At 38.5% G+C, this 15,484-nt stretch overlaps 1 protein-coding gene across 1 annotated transcript; it reads left to right on the forward strand.

Moving 5' to 3' along the window:
- The first annotated feature begins 6,153 nt into the window (after positions 1-6,153).
- ascl1b (achaete-scute family bHLH transcription factor 1b) lies at positions 6,154-7,523 on the forward strand. The gene has a single exon (XM_061969304.2). It carries the CDS (start codon positions 6,202-6,204, stop codon positions 6,766-6,768), a length of 567 nt encoding a protein of 188 aa, XP_061825288.2. The 5' UTR covers positions 6,154-6,201; the 3' UTR covers positions 6,769-7,523.
- The last annotated feature ends 7,961 nt before the right edge of the window (positions 7,524-15,484 follow it).

Raw genomic sequence — 15,484 nt, forward strand, 5'->3', positions numbered from 1 at the left:
TATACTTATTTTAAGATATTTTTGGGTTCATTGAGGTTAGCTAATTTTACTTGTTTTGGAAAGTCTTGACAAGCCACATTTTCTTGTTCTATTGGCAGATAATCTTGCTGAGTTCAAATAAAATACCCCGAATTTTTGTATTTATTTTTGTTTTGTTTTTGAACACTGACTTTTTGCAGTGCAGAGTGTTATCCTTTGGCGCCCTCTGCAGTTGACACATGGCAGTTTTAGAACAGTTGTGTTGGATTTGGAATTCCAGTCATGTGAAAAGACAACAATTTAACTGTTACAGTAGTCACTATTTAAAATAAACAGGAAACCCAAGACATCACAATCTAGGTTTAAAGGCAGTATGATATTTTATGGAGATTAATAGGACACATCTGACATAATGATACTTTCCAATCATCCTTATATCACTCATTTACTATTACAGTATTTAAGGAATACCACATGTTCTGATCTAATGTATCCTAAATTCATTCCTTTATACATACAATATCTAATAAAAAAAACACAGGGTCATTCCTTTGTCCTATATTCATTCATCCATCCATTTACTACCGCTTGTCCCTTCATATTATCCAATAAATGTAGTGGATGCATCCTAATGTGATTCCTTTATTACAGTATTTAAAGGACACCACATCGTCTGATATAATGTATCCGGAATTCATTCATTTATTAACATTTATTAAATACTTCAGTGTCTGATATCAAGTATTCTGATATTTATTTTGTTACGTATTTTTAAGGAACACCATTTATCCTAAATTCATTCATGGGTTATCATTCGTTAACGGCCACAATTTATCACAAATTTAAAATTTAAAAAAACAAATCAGTGTCTGCTATAATTTTTCCTCAATGCATTAACTTTTAATCATCATTTAATGAATGCCACAGTCTCTGATATAATTTAACTGCATTTTTCATTTATTATCAATATTTATTGAATAGTTCAGTGTCTGGTGTGAAATACCCTGAATTTATTTCCTTTATTAACATTTAGAGAATACATCAGTGTCATATATCTTAATATTTGATATCATTTATGCTGAATTAATGTATGTATTAGTATTAAATAAAAAACAAAATTTATTTCAAATTAAAATATTTATTAATGAATAATATAATGCATCCTTAATTAACTCACTTATACTCATCATTTAATGAATGCCTACAGTCTCTGATATAATGTATCCTGAATCCATTCATTTATTAACATTTATTAATTACATCAGCGTCTGATATTAAGTGTCCTAAATTATTTAATTTATTATCAACATTTATTGAATACATATGTGTCTGGTATCAAATATCCTAACATGTTTAAGGAACACCACCAATTATGATTACATTCATCCGGACTTCATCAATGTATTAGTATTATACGTAACAAATGATGCATTATTATTTAATGAATACCACCGTGTCTGATATAATTTTTCCTAAATTAATTCATTTAATAATCATTTTTCAATGCCTCAGTCTCTAATATAAATCACCCTGAATTATTCATTTATTATTAACATTTATTGAATATCTGATATAATTTATCCTGAATTCAAACATGTATTATTACTATCATCTAATGACTACTTTGAGTGTCTGATATCAAATATTTTGATATCCTCCTTTATTGTTAAATTTTTGTAGGAACCACAACTATTCTGATATCATTTACCCTCAATTACTGTATTTCTTATTATGTTGATTTATTATGTATGACATCTATTGCATATTATGTACGTATGTATTTACCAATATGCCATGTTGGTGTCAATTGTACTTGTCATACACTGTATTCTATATTTATTTGTTTATATGTTTGGATGGATGTTTGTCAGTTTTTTTCCAATCTTATTTCAGGTAGATATTTGGGGTTGTTTTGTCTGTTATGTTTCTGTCAGTTGTACTTCTTTCTAAACATTTCCCTGGTGTGTTGACGTGTGCAAATGTAACCATGTGATGTACTTTAATAAAGTGAAACATTATCATTGCGGGTTCTCTTTTACAAAGTCTGCCATTCATCTCATTTGCTTGCGATCGAAAAACAAAAACAAATATTTTTTGTACATTTTATACTCATTGGCCACTTTGTATTTAAGCCCACCAACATGTTGTTATAAATTGAGCTAATACAGGACGGAGCATGAAGCTTTTGATACAATAATATTTGCCTATTATTGAAAGATAGGAACTACATTCTAAGATAAGATGTTATTCATCCAGTACAAATTGTATTGAAACACCCATTAGCCAATCCACAACTTGATCAATGAAAAGTGAAAAATGGATGACACTCCAGAATAAATCATACAGGTGTATCTCCATATAGTGCAAAGGTTTTCTTATTTCAGGATTTCAACTCACACTTAAGATAAAAGGTAAAGATTCAAAACGTTTTTGCAGTCTACATTATTAAACAGTTTTACTTTTTTTATTTTTATTTAATCAAGTACTGAATTTTGTGTTTTCATTAGCTGTAAACTATAATCACCAACATTATTAAACATTAAAGGAATGCATTCTTGAAATATTTCATAATGTGTGTAGTGAACCTATGGGTTTTTCCTAATTAAACTACTGAAATAATTGACCTTTTCAATGATATTCTAAATAATGAAATGCACCTGTTCAATCATTGAAGAGAGAGTGGGATATTTCAGGAGTGTATTTATTGATTACTTTGACAACTAACAGAACTAAAAATTATAGTTTAAATCAGTGGTGTCAAAGTCAAGGCCCGCGGGCCAGATCCGTCCCGCAAAATAATTTATCTATGGCTATCTAATTCTGATATTTGATTAGTATAATAACTGGCCCGCAGGCCACAGCCGCTTGCTGCTGTTTTGCACGCACCAATACTCCATCAGTGTTCGCGCTAGGAATTTTCAAAATGGGACCCCATCAAGTCATAAAAATGGGGTCCCACAGTACATTTTTGGAGTCCCACTTTTTTGTAACTGTTTTGAAAACAAATGACAAATGTATGCATTATCCTGTTATATCTCACATTCTATATTGTGTTTTGGAAAAATGTTGTCATAAACGCTACTTAATTAATTAAAAAAAGAATATAAAAGAAACACATTTTTTTATGCATATTTCAGTTATAAACATTAATTCACTTTCTTCTTTCCTTCATGGATCTAAACCTTACCGCTGCCGGTATTTTTTTTCTATATTTTTATTGTAATATTTTCAGAATGGGTTTGTTCTGTTTTTGGCCAAGGTAAGACAAAGAAAACAATCTGAAGTTGTCTTTATTTTTTTAGTTTTAATGCCATGATTTTAATAGTCCGTCCCGCGTGTGCACAGATTTGCCTCCATGCGGCCCCTGAGCTGAAATGAGTTTGACACCCCTGGTTTAAATATTCAAAACGTTGAGCAAATTAACTGCAAGAGCCAGCGGTGGCTAAAATAAATAAACTTTTAGCGCCATATTCTTTATTAATTTAGCTGCGCTATGATCAAGGTGCAGTCATGACTTTTTTTCCCACCACTAGAGGGTGCAATAATCCCATGTTCCTTCCTAATGTGTCTACCACCAATTATGATATCAATTATTCGGAATTAATCAATATATTAGTATTATATGGAACATTTTAGTACAAATTATATGATGTATTATTATAAGTGTCTGATATAATTCATCCTAAATTAATTAATTTTATAATCAATTTTCAATGCCTCAGTCTCTAATATAAATCACCCTGAATTCATTAATTTATTATTAACATTTATTGAATATCTGATATAATTTATTCTGAATTCAATCATTTATTATTACTATCATCCAATGAAAACCTCGAGTGTCTGATGTCAAATATTTTGATATCCTCCTTTATTGTTACATTTTTGTAGGAACCACAACTATTCTGATATCATTTACCCTCAATTATTGTATTTCTTATTATGTTGATTTATTATGTCTGACATCCATTGCATATTATGTACGTATGTATTTACCAATATGCCATGTTGGTGTCAGTTGTACTTGTCATATACTGTATTTTATATTTATTTGTTTATATGTTTGTCAGTTTTTTTTCAATCTTATTTCAGGTAGAAATTGTGGTTGTTTTTTTTGTCTGTTATGTTTCTGTCAGTTTTACTCCTTTCTAGACATTTCCCTGGCATGTTGTGCACATGTAACCATGTGATGTACTTTAATAAAGTGAAACATTATCTTTGCGGGTTGTCTTTGCAAATTCTGCCATTCATCTCATTTTCTTGCGATCGAAAAACTTTTAGCGCCATATTCTTTATTAATTTAGCTGCGCTATGATTAAGGTGCAGTCATGACTTTTTTCCCCCACCACTAGAGGGTGCAATATCCCCACGTTTCTTCCTAATGTAGTGTATTTTCGGCGACGTCCGGTTGCCACAACATAGTTTATTGTTTTTAAGTATTTAGCAAGACCAACAAGTCGTAAAGTGAGAAATTAACCTGAAAAACTACCCCTCCCCCCAAAAAAAGACATTTATTGGAAATTTGCACATGCTCTGAAACGAAAGTCCACCAACTCTCCACCCTGGGACGGTGCTGAAATTAACTTTGCCATATTTTGCAAGGCGAATTAAAAAAAGCATTTTGTCCATTTCTCAGCGTGCACAGATAATAAAAAGACACGCTTACGCCATCAAATAGTCCGCAGCTTGGAAACAGCACAGCGCGTCTTGGTATTTGTGCTCCCAAAGAAAGACGACTTTTAATTTGAAGGCCTGCCATGGGTACATTGTCAAATTCAAAAGGCATTTCAAAGAGCTGTCTCTCTCCCTCCCTCTCTCTCTCTCTCTCTCTCTCTCTCTCTCTCTCTCTCTCTCTCTCTCTCTCTCTCTCTCTCTCTCTCTCTCTCTCTCTCTCTCTCTCTCTCTCTCTCTCTCTCTCTCTCTCTCTCTCTCTCTCTCTCTCTCTCTCTCTCTCTCTCTCTCTCTCTCTCTCTCTCTCTCTCTCTCTCTCTCTCTCTCTCAACTTCAATTTAAAGGGGCTTTATTGACATGGGAAACAGCAATAGAACACAATCAAAAACAATTAAAATGTATCAAACTTAAACACCTGTCGAAATTAAAACTATTATTATAATAAGGAAATCTGCGGACAGAGTCGTGTCACATTGCACCTTTAAAAAAATAAATGTTAACACTAATTAAAATAAAATAATAATAGAATAAAATAAAATAAACTAGAGAATTGTGCAATACCTGTCAATATAGATGCATATATGTATACATGAAAGTAAAGATCCATCCATCCATCCATTTCCTACCGCTTGTCCCTTTTGGGGTCGCTGGAGCCTATCTCAGCTTCAATCGGGCGGAAGGCGGCGTACACCCTGGACAAGTCGCCACCTCAAGAAAACTTGTAAATAGCAGCAGTTTTTCCAATGTCTCTCTCTCTCTCTCTCTCTCTCTCTCTCTCTCTCTCTCTCTCTCTCTCTCTCTCTCTCTCTCAATTTCTCAATTTCAATTTAAAGGGGCTTTATCGACATGGGCAACATACGTTTACGTTGCCAAAGCCAGAATTAGAACACAATCAAAACAATTAAAATGTATCAAACTTAAACACCTGTCGAAATTAAAAAATATGTACAATTAAAATATAGGTCTATTATAATAAGGAAATCTGCGGACAGAGTCGTGTCACATTGCACCTTAAAAAAAAAAATGTTGACACTAATTAAAATAAAAATAATAATAGAATAAAATAAAATATACTAGAGAATTGTGCAATACCTGTCAATATAGATGCATATATGTATACATGAAAGTAAAGATAACTTGTAAATAGCAGCAGTTTTTCCAATGTCTCTCTCTTACTCTCTCTCCCTCCCTCCTCGCACGGTTTGAATGGACCAATGGGCCTTCAAGTTGCAGACATTGGTATGCAAATGAGGCCAACGCGTGCTCGGCGCGCACTGAAAGCGCGAATTGTTTATTGAGCTCCCCAGGAGCCACGCGCCTGGCCCGCGGAGGAATCGCAGCGCGGGGGCGGGGCCTGGCCGCGGAGCGTGCGTGGGTGGGGTGCGCGCGTGTTGAAAAAGAGGAGTGCTGCCAACGTTTGGCTCACATCGGCAGTCAAGAGAGACCCACGTCGGACACACGCACGGTCTCGCGCCCCCCCTCCCGCCCCCGCCCTCCCTCCACGCCGAGCATCACTTTGCATCCATCACGCGAAGCTGTCACGCACGGACCATGGCGACCATCACCACCACCACCACCACGCACGCCGCCTACACCTTCGCGCTCCCGGCGGTGCACGCCGGCAACGCGGCGGCCGCGGCGGCGCAGCAGAACCGCAGCAAAGTGCTGAAGAGACAGCGCTCCAACTCGCCCGAACTGCTGCGCTGCAAGCGGCGCCTGAGCTTCACCGGCCTGGGTTACTCCATCCCGCCGCAGCAGCCGGTGGCGGTGGCGCGGCGGAACGAACGGGAGCGCAACCGGGTCAAGCAGGTCAACATGGGCTTCCAGACGCTGCGCCAACACGTGCCCAACGGGGCCGCCAACAAGAAGATGAGCAAGGTGGAGACGCTGCGCTCCGCGGTGGAGTACATCCGGGCTTTGCAGCAGCTTTTGGACGAGCACGACGCGGTGTCGGCGGCGTTCCAGTGCGGCTTGCCGTCCCCGACGCTTTCCAACACCTACTCGGCCGACCCAGAGTCGCCTCACTCCTCCTACTCGTCGGACGAAGGCGGCTACGAGCCCCTCAGCTCCGAGGAGCAGGAGTTGCTGGACTTCACCACCTGGTTCGACCGGTATTGACGCGCGTAAAAGCCGATAACTCTGTGCGTAAAAGCCAGGAACTCTGTGCGTAAAAGCCAGGAACTCTGTGCGTAAAAGCCAGGAACTCTGTGCGTAAAAGCCAGAAAGCCAGCGTGTGCGTGCGAGCAATAACATTGTCAGCGGAGGGGAAGCAGGATGGGAGGTCCCACGTCTTCCCCTCCATCTTCACCTCCATCTTCACCCCCATCTTCACCTCCACCTCCGCCCCTGCTGCAGACCACGTGAAGGAGTTCGTGTCAAAACAAAAACAAAACTGCTGACTAAGTGCAATTAACTGGGTGACACGCAGCGTCCTGTAGGATGAAACTTTTTCTCCTTGTGATGCCCATTTCTTACTTGTCATATATGAAGACTTATTTTTCTACACTGATTTTTTTTTTAAATTTTTTTTTTACAAGTGACCCTGACAGCAATACCATGATGGCTAAACTACCTGGGACAGTTTGTAGTTTTATCCTCTAGGACAGGGGTGTCCAAAGTCTTTGAATCAAAGCATGCATTGTAAAAAAAAAGAAAAAAAAAAGGAGTTGTTTTGAGTGTTTGTGTTATAAGCATCAACATTTCAACTTTTTCTTCTTGTGTTATGCATTTTTACTATTTCCTCCCCCATGTTTTTTTTTATCAGGCATTTCTATGGACACCCCTGCTATAGGAGGTCTTTACTGATGTATGCACTTGTTCTAGCCTCAGATGTAAATATTCAATTTAAACAGATATATTTTGTGTAAAACATTTTTTTGTAATAAATAAAGTAATCTATTTATATTACATTGTTTGTGTTGGTTCCTTCTCCCTCTGTGACCTTTGACCTGGGCCCTCTGCAACCTCTTTGTGCGCATTCAGGGTGCAGGAGATTAATATTACGTTTCGTGGATTGCATTGTTTCATGTGAGTGCACCACGTCGCCCGGGGGGAGAGTGTTTTTTTGGGGAGGAGGAGGAGGAGGAGGAGGAGGGGAAGCAATTCACTCTCCTCAAAGCCTGTTTGAAGAACGGCCCCGGGAAAGTCAGCCCGACAATGAGTCGGGTCAAAATTCGTATTGGGCTGACTGAGATCCATCTAAATAAAACCCGGGCTTGTAGACGACTTGTTTCTCCAACTGTGTTTTTCAAGCGGGGCTCCATCACCAGCAAAATATGGAGGGCTGCGCCCCGCTGGGGACGACATTGTGCTTCCTTTGCGCCTCATTATTTAAATTCAGGAAAGCCTTTATTGTATAAGTGACTCAACGCAATTACTACTATTGTGCACTGCCACAAAAAGTACAAAAGTTCAGTGCATATGCATTTTAAACTTGAACCTATATGTTTTAAACAACATGCTTTTAGATGGATACAAATAAATATCTAAACAAATAAAATGCAGTTTTTAGAATAAACATGTATTATTTATATTATCTAACACATTTTTAACTAGAACATTTTGGATTATTATGGTTATCCATGTCATTATCTCACATGACAGTTTAGATTTTATTATTAGTTTCCCCGAGTTCCTGCATTATTTCCTGTACGGTGCTCTTATTTTTGTTTTACACTTCCTGTTTACCTCCACTGCTTGTCTGAGCGCTGGTTGCTTACCTGTCCCTGATAAGCAATCAGGATGCTTTTTATGTAGGATAGGGCTGGATCATTTTGCTTTGTTTACATTGCGCTTTACACTTGCTTTGCTCTTTTTGCACTTCTTTTATTTTTGCGTTACCTGCGTTTTTCCCTAATAAACTTAGACTTAGACTTAGACTTAGACTTCCTTTTTAATGTCATTCAAATTTGAACTTTACAGCACAGATAAGAACGAAATTTCGTTACATAAGCTTATGGTACTGCAGGATAAAAAAGCAATACGGTGCATATACAAATAAATAAATACATATAAATAATGTATAAACATATACATAAAATAAATAAATATATATGAATATATATAAATAAATAAATAGATTACTGTACAGATAATATATTGCACTTTTCCACATGCGTCCACGTTTATGGATGTACGATAAATTGTCTTTTTATTCCAGCGAGTTAATCCATTTTTGGGGGGAGTTGAGGGGATAATTTAATTATGATGCGTTCAAGAGTCTTACGGCCTGAGGGAAGAAGCTGTTACAGAACCTGGAGGTTCTGCTTCGGAAGCTGCGGAACCTTTTTCTAGAGATCAGCAGTGAAAGCAGTCCTTGGTGGGGGTGGGAGGAGTCTTTGCAGATTTTCTGAGCCCTGGTCAGGCAGCGGCTTTTTGCGATCTCCTGGATAGGAGGAAGAGGAGTCCTGATGATCTTTTCCGCCGTCCTCACCACTCTCTGGAGAGACTTCCAGTCTGAGGCACTGCAGGCTCCAGTCCAGACAGAGATGCTGTTGGTCAGCAGGCTCTCTATAATGCCTCTGTAGAATGTGGTGAGAATGGGGGGAGGGAGCTGTGCGCTTTTCATCCGACACAAAGAGTGCATGCGCTGCTGAGCTCTTTTTACAAGAGCTTCGGTGTGTAGGGACCAGGTTATATTGTCAGTTATCCGCACCCCCTATCAAAAGGGCTTCTTTGATGCACTTGCCTGCCGTCTCTGCATCCCGGGGTCCAGACATACACCAGAGTGTAACAATCCAGTGGAACGCTGACTACTACGTGTAAGAAAAACCACAGCAACTCTGCACTCACTGTAGTTTGGAAAACAGACGCAGAAGCAAATGCGTTAAAAAAGATGGCTCCATGGGAGGTGAGGTTTTTCACATAAACAACAATAAACTTTGCATTCTTCTTATTTGTTGCCTTACAACACAGATCTCACAAAACTCAATCAATCAATCAATGTTTATTTATATAGCCCTAAATCACAAGTGTCTCAAAGGGCTGCACAAGCCACAACGACATCCTCGGTACAAAGCCCACATAAGGGCAAGGAAAAACTCACCCCAGTGGGACGTCGATGTGAATGACTATGAGAAACCTTGGAGAGGACCGCATATGTGGGTAACCCCCCCCTCTAGGGGAGACCGAATGCAATGGATGTCGAGTGGGTCTGACATAATATTGTGAGAGTCCAGTCCATAGAAAACTGAGTGCAACACTCACATTATGCGGTAACCATTTTTATGACCGTATTTTCTGGACCATAAGGCACACTGCCGATGAATGGTCTATTTTTGATCTTTTTTCAAATATAAGGCGCACCGTATTATAGGGCACATTAAAGGAGTCATATTATTATAATTTTTTTCTAAAATGAAAACACTTCCTTGTGGTCTACATAACATGTAATGGTGGTTGTTTGGTCAAAATGTTGCATGGATTATGTTTTACAGATCATCTTCAAGCCTCTTTCTTACAGTCGCTTCTGGAAGCACCATTTTGTGGGCGGTCTTATTTACGTGACTCACCTTCGGCAGCGTATTCTCCCCGTCATCTTTGATGTAGCGGTGTAGCGTGCAAGGATGGGAGTGGAAGAAGTGTCAAAAGATGGAGCTCACTGTTTTAATGACATTCAGACTTTAATTAAAACAATAACAGAGCAGCATCTCCTCATCCGGAAACAACAACACCGGAAATGTGTCCCGTGAAAAACCGTCCGACCGGAACTCTCTAATAACTAAAGTTCCTTGGGTGAATAATGTAAACTCACTACACCTGTATGTTTTAGCGCTTTCATAACGAGTTTACTGACAGATATAAGTAAGAACTTTACGCTACTTTATAGATAGAGAAAAAAAGAAGCTTATTGACTACGGCGTCGGCACGGACTACGAAGGTGGAAGCGCGCAATTTTTTATGCAAGATTTATGCAGATCCCAAGTACAGATCAGCAGGTACCAGAAGGTAAGAAAATTTACTTTTGCATAATATTGCGAAACAAAACGCCAGATAATATGTCTTACCTTATACACACACCATTATAATACTTGTATGTTGAAGCACAGTATAATCCATCAAGCGGTGCGGCTTCATAGCTTACCAAAGTCGTACTAAAATATTTTGATAGATTTTTGAGCACCGTGTGTAATGTTCTATATTTTCAATGGAACATATAAAATGTTGGTGTTGTTTACTTGAGTCATATTGCCATCATAGTGCAGTCTACACATATCTCGTATTTTTGACTGCCATCTGCTGGTCACAGTTATCATTACACCATGTATCAAATAAAATTGCTTCGAGGTTCGTAAGCAAAACCAGAATTATTCCATACATTAGGTGCACCGGGTTATAAGTCGCACTGTCGAGTTTTGAGGAAAAAAAAAGATTTTAAGTGCGCCTTATAGTCCGGAAAATACGGTAGGTTGGACAATAGTGTCATAAACAGACTGTATTGTTTGCAAAGCGACCCCAGGACATGAGGCGGCGTGCAGGTAATACGTTTGTACCATAATTTAATAAGAGCAAATGAAAACCTGTGCAGCTTGGGAATGCACAGAAAACTAGCAATTGTCGAGGAAGCGTAGCCATGATCCAGCCCTGTCCAGATGCATAAGAAGCAATCTGATTGAAAACCAAGGACAGGTGGGGGAGGCAGCCCCACAAGTCAGAGGTAAAGTGGCAGGAAATGAAAACACACAAGTGGAAACAAGAAAACAAAAGCGCTGGAAGGGAAACAACACTAAGTACTGGAAAATCACAAGTCAAAAACTGTCATGACAATTAGTACAAAACTTTTATTTCCCTACTGTAATAGCTGGCAACACATGTGAATACCAAAATTAATCTAGCAGTTATTTCCCATAATACCAAAAATGTTTTGAGTAATCGGTAGATAATTAACGATACTTGAAACGTCCCCTTTCCTTTGCCAGATTCAATATGGTGCCCCCTTTTGGGCGTGACGTCATCTACAGAAATGGAGCCCATTTCCCCGGATAGACTGTGTGGATAACGGCACGTAAAACTAATATTTTGATAATTCAATGACATGCTTTTGCTCTGGTCCATGATGAATTTTACAACTGTTATGGTTAAGACTATGAGCGAAAAGAATATAAAAACATTATTTTCGGACTTCCCTCCTCTTCCTTAGACATCCATAGCCTGTGTTTCCTCATGCTCTTTCAGCATTTCCTCAAGAATCTTGAGGAAAATATCAGTAGAAGAGGATGCAAAATAGAATAACAGCGTATTATCTTCCCTTTCTCTCATTTTTGAGCACCGGGTCTGCTTTTCTTTCTCAGTTTTTACGCAGGTTCTTAAATGACACTCCTCTCCCTTGGTCCGTCAATTTGACTCGAGAGGTCCATACTTTCCTCATATTCCCATCATTTGGAAATGCATGCATTTAGTTATACAGCCACAACCTGCAACAATGCACCTGGCAGATATATTTGATCATTCCTTTAAACTGTTCATGAAAATGTCATGATACGGGATGAAGATGCCACCAAACCACATACTACGCAATATGGAATTAACTCCAGGCTTTTGTGAGCGACGTCAGCAGGCTGATTTTGGAGTTAAAAGTGGACGTTCTAAAATGTGCGGAAACTTGTTAGAAAGCCAGTCTAAAATCACCACTGTGTCTATTTTGGGAAAAACTTTACCTGCAAGACCTGGTTTTTAGGCCCATGAATAAGTGCAAATGTTGTCAGCCTCAGATAAGTTGTAAGCATGTTTTCCAACATGCTTACAGTTTCAAACACACCTTCAAGATGACAAGTGCCTTGCTCAAGTAGCTGCAGGTGATACCGCGGCCACATTTTTTTCCTTCAGACCTGAACCCGACTGACGACCTGTGCAGCATCCTCAAGTGTACAGTGGAGGAGAGCAAGGTGTGTAATATCCACTATCTCTGTGATGTCATCATGAGGGAGTGGAAGAGGAGTGGGGAAACAACCTGTGCAGCTCTGGTAAAATCCATATCCAAAGATCTGAGGTCTTCAACAGGGCAACCCCTGGAGCGGTCCATAGAGCTGCTGCAGGGGGGGGTCATAAAAATATTTGGTTGATTAGATGTGTGTGTGTGTGTGTGTATAAATGTGTGTGTGTATATATATATATATATATATATATATATATATATATATATATATATATATATATATATATATATATATATATGTGTGTGTATATATACACACAATAGATGTGCGCATTAATAGTATTCAGTATATACACATATATACTGTATGTATATGTTATATACATATGTGGGTATATAAACATGTATGTGTGTATATATACAGGTAAAAGCCAGTAAATTAGAATATTTTGAAAAACTTGATTTATTTCAGTAATTGCATTCAAAAGTGTATTTCATTTAATTTTGATGATTTGAAGTGGCAACAAATGAAAATCCAAAATTCCGTGTGTCACAAAATTAGAATATTACTTAAGGCTAATACAAAAAAGGGGCCCTGCGATGAGGTGGCGACTTGTCCAGGGTGTACCCCGCCTTCCGCCCGATTGTAGCTGAGATAGGCTCCAGTGCCCCCCGCGACCCCAAAAGGGAATAAGCGGTAGCAAAATGGATGGATGGAATACAAAAAAGGGATTTTTAGAAATGTTGGCCAACTGAAAAGTATGAAAATGAAAAATATGAGCATGTACAATACTCAATACTTGGTTGGAGCTCCTTTTGCCTCAATTACTGCGTTAATGCGGCGTGGCATGGAGTCGATGAGTTTCTGGCACTGCTCAGGTGTTATGAGAGCCCAGGTTGCTCTGATAGTGGCCTTCAACTCTTCTGCGTTTTTGGGTCTGGCATTCTGCATCTTCCTTTTCACAATACCCCACAGATTTTCTATGGGGCTAAGGTCAGGGGAGTTGGCGGGCCAATTTAGAACAGAAATACCATGGTCCGTAAACCAGGCACGGGTAGATTTTGCGCTGTGTGCAGGCGCCAAGTCCTGTTGGAACTTGAAATCTCCATCTCCATAGAGCAGGTCAGCAGCAGGAAGCATGAAGTGCTCTAAAACTTGCTGGTAGACGGCTGCGTTGACCCTGGATCTCAGGAAACAGAGTGGACCGACACCAGCAGATGACATGGCACCCCAAACCATCACTGATGGTGGAAACTTTACACTAGACTTCAGGCAACGTGGATCCTGTGCCTCTCCTGTCTTCCTCCAGACTCTGGGACCTCGATTTCCAAAGGAAATGCAAAATTTGCATGGTTGGGTGATGGTTTGGGGTGCCATGTCATCTGCTGGTGTCGGTCCACTCTGTTTCCTGAGATCCAGGGTCAACGCAGCCGTCTACCAGCAAGTTTTAGAGCACTTCATGCTTCCTGCTGCTGACCTGCTCTATGGAGATGGAGATTTCAAGTTCCAACAGGACTTGGCGCCTGCACACAGCGCAAAATCTACCCGTGCCTGGTTTACGGACCATGGTATTTCTGTTCTAAATTGGCCCGCCAACTCCCCTGACCTTAGCCCCATAGACAATCTGTGGGGTATTGTGAAAAGGAAGATGCAGAATGCCAGACCCAAAAACGCAGAAGAGTTGAAGGCCACTATCAGAGCAACCTGGGCTCTCATAACACCTGAGCAGTGCCAGAAACTCATCGACTCCATGCCACGCCGCATTAACGCAGTAATTGAGGCAAAAGGAGCTCCAACCAAGTATTGAGTATTGTACATGCTCATATTTTTCATTTTCATACTTTTCAGTTGGCCAACATTTCTAAAAATCCCTTTTTTGTATTAGCCTTAAGTAATATTCTAATTTTGTGACACACGGAATTTTGGATTTTCATTTGTTGCCACTTCAAATCATCAAAATTAAATGAAATAAACATTTGAATGCATCAGTCTGTGTGCAATGAATAAATATAATGTACAAGTTACACCTTTTGAATGCAATTACTGAAATAAATCAAGTTTTTCAAAATATTCTAATTTACTGGCTTTTACCTGTATATATATATATATATATATATATATATATATATGTGTGTGTGTGTGTGTGTGTGTGTATATACGTATATATATACATATGTGTGTATATATATGTATATATACATCTGTGTGTGTATATATATATATATTTATATGTGTGTATATATAAACATATATGTATATATATATATATATATATATATATATATATATATATGTATATATATATATATATATATATATATATATATATATATATATATATATACATATATATATATATGTATATATATATATATATATATATATATATATATATATATATATATATATATATATATATATATATATATATATACACATATATACATATACTGAACACAAATATAAAGGCAACACTTCTGTTTTTGCTCTCATGTTTCATGAGTTGAACTCAAAGATCTAAAACTTTTACTATATTCACAAAATACCTGTCTGTCTAAATCTGTGTAAGTGAGCATTTCTTCTTTGCCAAGATAGTCCAACCCACCTCAGAGGTGTGGCATATCAAGATGCCAATTAAACAGCATGACTATTGCACAGGTGTGTCTTAAGGCTCGCCACCATTTCAATGGGTGGTGCTGATTTGAGATACAAGTGTTTTAAGTTACGCGTTGAGCAACCACTATACTGCTAATAATATTAATAACCTTAGCTTCTCTGTTCTACGGTTGTCATCACCCACCACTCTTACTCTTCTGGTAGTACATATTTTTGGAGTTTGAACTTTAAATAGTATGACACCCATCCCTTTTTAGGTTCCATCCAAGATACTCACTTTTCTTTATATCTTGACCTTTCTTTGCTCATTGGCGGGGTCACATCACATGGTTGTAGTTTGACGC

This window comes from Nerophis lumbriciformis, linkage group LG10, assembly GCF_033978685.3.
Source record: "Nerophis lumbriciformis linkage group LG10, RoL_Nlum_v2.1, whole genome shotgun sequence".
In the NCBI taxonomy this organism is placed as follows: domain Eukaryota; kingdom Metazoa; phylum Chordata; class Actinopteri; order Syngnathiformes; family Syngnathidae; genus Nerophis; species Nerophis lumbriciformis.